This window comes from Brassica oleracea, unplaced genomic scaffold, assembly GCF_000695525.1.
Source record: "Brassica oleracea var. oleracea cultivar TO1000 unplaced genomic scaffold, BOL UnpScaffold01662, whole genome shotgun sequence".
Classification (NCBI taxonomy): Eukaryota; Viridiplantae; Streptophyta; class Magnoliopsida; order Brassicales; family Brassicaceae; genus Brassica; species Brassica oleracea.
Window position 1 is genome coordinate 1,667 of NW_013618194.1, and position 5,062 is coordinate 6,728.

Consider the following 5,062-nt stretch of genomic DNA (forward strand, 5'->3'; position numbering starts at 1 on the left):
GAGACAAAATGGACAAAATTAGTTTTATACCAAAGGGACAACCATGCTAAATTTTTGTTCCGTTTTGGCAATTTTCCCTTTAAATTTTGAGGTCTTTCTCCCCCAGCGGACCCGCGGGGGTTCGCAATCCTAATATACATAATACATATATTAACCCATTGGAAATGGTCTAAAGAGTATCTGTGTTGTATCATTGGATACTGTCTTGTTACTGTTAGATAACTTAGTGTTTGGTACCTCCCCCAGACTTAGTTCACACAGTCTCTGTGTTAGGAAGTTGAAGGAGAGACCGAGAAGGGAAATAAAATGCAAAGAAAAACTGGATATACAATGAAAAAGGTGCGGAGTACTTCTCTATTAATCTGAGGCAGCAGCATCATCATCACCTCCATCCTGATCGCCTTCCCAAAAGTGGTCATCGCCTTCGTCAACGTCTTCATCTCCTTCTTCTTCAATTCTCGTAGTACCCATCTCTTCATAATCTTCGTCGTCCGAGGTGTCAAGAGATGGGGATTCATTTCCTGATAGAGATTGTGGAGGGGAAGGGTTTCGTAAGCGACGGCGCTGATGCTCCAAGATACACGGTCCCAAGGCTAAGGTGGGGTTGTCGGTTTCATGATAGGAGCGTCGACGAGGTTGAGGGACAGAGGTTTCGGCTATTACGAAGTCCTTTGAGTTACAACCTGCTACTCCTCCTTTGACCAAGATATCAGCAACTTTCTTCATAAATTCTGCTGAGGCTTCAGCCTGCTTCTTCACTGTCTTTTTAAGCTCTTTATACTTGGTCTTGAGCTTGTATATCGTCCTATCTTGGGATTTGTTCCAGCGCTGAAGTTTCCCAATATACTCATGGGCGTCTCGCAAGGGACCTTTCTGCAGAGCACTTGTATGCGGCTGGAAGTAGTAACGAGCAGGTCCAAATACTGTTTCCTCACTAGCTTCAGGTGGGGCAGATGTAGAAGCTGATGTTGAGACAAATTCAGATGCAGCGGCAAAAGATCTCTTTGTTGCCCTCTTCCTTCTGTCAATCACCGGATCAAGTGGGCCATGCGGACCGAGGAGTAGGTCTAGTGGAACCCGGAAAAGGAGACTGTTCTTGGTTCTAGTCATAGCAATTTGCGGGCTCGGTAGGAGTAGTTCCGCAGGGCCAGTGGTGTGGGTGTAGGAGTAGACATGCTTTCCTTCATACATCCCTGAAAGGTACAGAGTCCTTTTCATGTAAGGTCCATCCATGAAGTGTGGTCCTAGAGCATCATTTCCAAGAGTTACTCCTTTGGCAATCAGTAGAGGTGTGATAAATCCACCAAAGAAGAACTGGGGAGTCTTATCAACATTGGTCCAAGCCCACCCTTGAAAGTACAAAAGTCTTCTTACAAAGAGTCCAACCATCCCAAAATGGTGAAAAGGATTCTCTGCACGTTTAGTGATTTCCCTAAGCCCAACTTCTTTGAGGGGAATGATTCCACGTCCAATGAGTGTTAACTCTTCCTCTAAAACATTGCCTGATTCCCTGCGGGCGTAGAGAGTATTAGCCAGAATGCGATGCACATATCTGATCACAGGATTCCTGATGGCTGTGTTCTTGTTATAAGCCGGATGGTGGACCTCTTTCCCGGCGATAAGAGGCCATACATGCTCAGGGATTTTCCAACTGGACTTAGGTAGGTGACTGTGAATGTTGTCCTCGAACTTCATTGCATCAGCTATCTCACGAAAGGTCATCCTATAAGCCTTGCCCTTTATTCTGAATCTGATGAATCCCCATCCATCCGTCTCAACGTAGTTTCCGCAATGAAATTCTGCTTCTAGAGAGGCAAAGAAGTGACAAGATGCTTCTTGATAGACAGGTTGAGCTTCCATTGTCAAGAGCGATTGTAACCCCATATTGTTCAATATTGCATAGACATCATCATACAGCTCTGTCTCTCGCAGAAAGTCAGCATCAGGGAATCTTGTTGGCACCCAAACAGAGTTGGGGAGGTGATTGAGCAGCTGAGAGGTTGGTGGAATCACTGATCTATCTCGCTCTATTACCGTCTCATTTGTCTTCTTCTTGCTTCTTGACCTCCTCATCCTCTTCAAAGGAATCTCTTCCTCACTCTCTGATTCTCTAATCTCTTTGGATGCCATTGCTTTTGGAGGCCATGGTTTAGTAATTTCTGAATCACGACCCTCAAGCTTTTTGGTTGGTGCTTTGCCTTTGGTCTTTGATCTGCTATCTGACTTAGTCATAGTACCTGAAAATAAGATACTTGAAAAGGCATGAGAATTTGAATTCACCAAGATATGAAAGTTCCATTCACAAACAATTGCATCCCATTGAGATAAAGAAGGCAAAATAAGATTAATATTAGATGCAACCTTCAACTAAACTCAAACTTCTATCGAGAAGTGTTTTGGCCAAATTTGTGGAGCAATTTAGTTCCGGACGAAGTAATCACTTAATATCAGTCTAATATTACCTATTTGCAACTAACCAACTCATAATCAACTTATGTCCCAATGAATTTCGAAATCCCCAAAATCACCAAGAACCCTAGATTTCAAAATCTCAGTTAAAGATAATCTAGCAAGTTTTTTTTTATCAACCCAACTCGTTAACAAGCCTATATATGATTAAGATACAAGTTTCCATCCAGAAATCGATAATGCATCATCGTTTAAAAACTTGGAAATTTATACCTAAGATGATTCAAGGCGAAATTTTCATACCTTAGCTTGTTTGTATGCAAATTGAATAGAGAAATCGAAACTATGGACGATTTCGTGGAGATAGGGAGTTGAACCACCGAATTTGGTTGAGAATTGAGGATTTGGTGGGATTGTGGGATGATGAGAGGGGTTTGTGAGAGATGATGTTTGTGAGAGGGAAGAAGTCGCGAGAGAGAGATGAGGTTGTGTGTGGATCGGTTCGAGATAAATTAACGGTTGGTTTACTCAAATCGAACCGAGGTTTCAAGTTAGAAGACGTACCTGGGCTCGGTAGCGGTCTTGAAAGGTCGCCAGGATAAACCGCTACCAAAGTAGCGACCCCGGGTGACCGCTACGGGAGACCGTTGCGGGTGGCGTTCGAATCGTAGCGACTCTATGTGACCGCTACGGGAGACCGTTGCGGGTCGCGTAAGAACCGTAGCGACCTATATAGGTCGCTATAACTAAGCCGCTACGACACTTGGCCCTTGTGAATGATTTGAAAACGTAGCGACCCCGTGTGACCGCTACGGGAGACCGTTGCGGGTGGCGTTCGAATCGTAGCGACCTATATAGGTCGCTATAACGAAGCCGCTACGCCTTTTGCATTAATTTCCGTCTTTGAAATCCTTGGCGCATAGCGACCACATGATGCCGCTACGACAGACCGCGTAGCTACGAAGAGAAACTGCTACGAAAGGTCGCTATGAGCAAAGAATGTCCCATGATTCTAATCTCAACTTCTCTCCATCTTGGTTGGTGAAACTGGTGTCTCTGGCCAATTTTTGCGGACGGGGTGTGGAAATCATGCAATCATGCCGGGAAATCCCGTAACTCGAACCTGCAATCAGAAATAAAGCGAAAAAAACATAGCAAAAACAAGTCAAATAAACATAAAAACAATATGTACAAGGATAGACATGAGATTTCCTCCCAAGTGAGCTTGTTTTAAGTCTCTAGCTTGACTTCCTTTCTTTATGGCTAGGCATGAATGGGGTCGGAGAGTGGAACCGATGTTCTTTCCTCCTCTGGTGTGAAGGACATGTAGAGCTTAACTCTCTGTCCATTGACTGTAAAATCTCCACCATTCTTATCCCATAACACAATTGCTCCATATGGCTTAACTTCCTTGATCTTGAAAGGACCGGACCATCTCGATTTGAGCTTCCCGGGAAACAACTTCAGCCTAGAGTTGTAGAGAAGGACTTGATCTCCGGCACTGAATTCTCTCTTCACGATCCTCTTGTCATGAAAAGCCTTGGTTTTCTCCTTGTAAATCCTTGAGTTCTCAAAAGCATCCAGTCTAATCTCATCTAGCTCATTGAGTTGGAGAAGTCTCTTCTCCTTGGCACTCTTGATGTCAAAGTTCAGCAACTTAACAGCCCACAATGCTTTATACTCAAGCTCAACTGGTAGATGACAAGCCTTTCCATACACAAGGTTAAAGGGTGTGGTTCCCAAAGGAGTCTTATAAGCCGTCCTGTAAGCCCAAAGTGCATCATCTAGCTTGACAGACCAATCTTTCCTTGTAGTTCCCACAGTTTTCTCCAAAATAGACTTGATTTCTCTGTTGGAGATCTCGACTTGACCACTTGTCTGAGGATGGTAGGGAGTTGCAACCTTATGCTTTACACCATTCTTCTTGAGAAGATTCTCAAACAGCTTGTTGATGAAATGAGACCCTCCATCACTGATCACAACTCTCGGAACTCCAAACCTTGGAAAGATGGTGCTTTTGAACATCTTAATGACCACTCTAGAATCATTTGTGGGACTTGCTACAGCTTCTACCCATTTGGAGACATAGTCAACGGCTACAAGGATGTACTTGTTGCCAAAAGATGATGGGAATGGTCCCATGAAGTCGATGCCCCACACATCAAACACCTCCACTTCTAGAATTGGGTTTTGAGGCATCTCATTCCTCTTGGTGATGTTTCCTCTCCTCTGGCATGAATCGCACTTCGATACAAAGTCTTGAGTGTCCTTGAACATATGAGGCCACCAAAACCCAGCTTGTAGCACTTTCGCAACTGTCTTAAATGTAGCAAAGTGGCCTCCATAGGATGATCCATGACAATGTGTAAGGATCCCATGTAAGGATCCCATCGACTTCTTCTCCAGCTACTACTCTTCTATATAGTTGATCCCTACAAAGTATGTAGAGGTAAGGCTCATCCCAATAGTATCTCTTCACATCTTTGTAGAACTTCTTCTTGGCATATCCCTCAAGACCCAATGGCTCTCTTCCACATGCTAAGTAGTTCACCAAATCGGCGTACCAAGGACCTTTCTCTTCAGTTGCCTTCACCTCTTCAAGCCTTTTTCCGGATTCACAAACTGCTACCACTGCTCTAATTGCCATGATCTG

The 5,062-nt window shown here is 44.1% G+C and overlaps 1 protein-coding gene across 1 annotated transcript; it reads right to left on the reverse strand.

The window, feature by feature from the left end:
• Positions 1 to 355: 355 nt before the first annotated feature.
• Positions 356 to 2,906, reverse strand: LOC106321442. The gene is made up of 2 exons (XM_013759705.1): positions 2,713 to 2,906; positions 356 to 2,237 (listed from the first exon to the last, which is right to left on the reverse strand). Exon 2 carries the CDS (start codon positions 2,230 to 2,232, stop codon positions 358 to 360), a length of 1,875 nt encoding a protein of 624 aa, XP_013615159.1. The 5' UTR covers positions 2,233 to 2,237; positions 2,713 to 2,906; the 3' UTR covers positions 356 to 357.
• Positions 2,907 to 5,062: the final 2,156 nt, after the last annotated feature.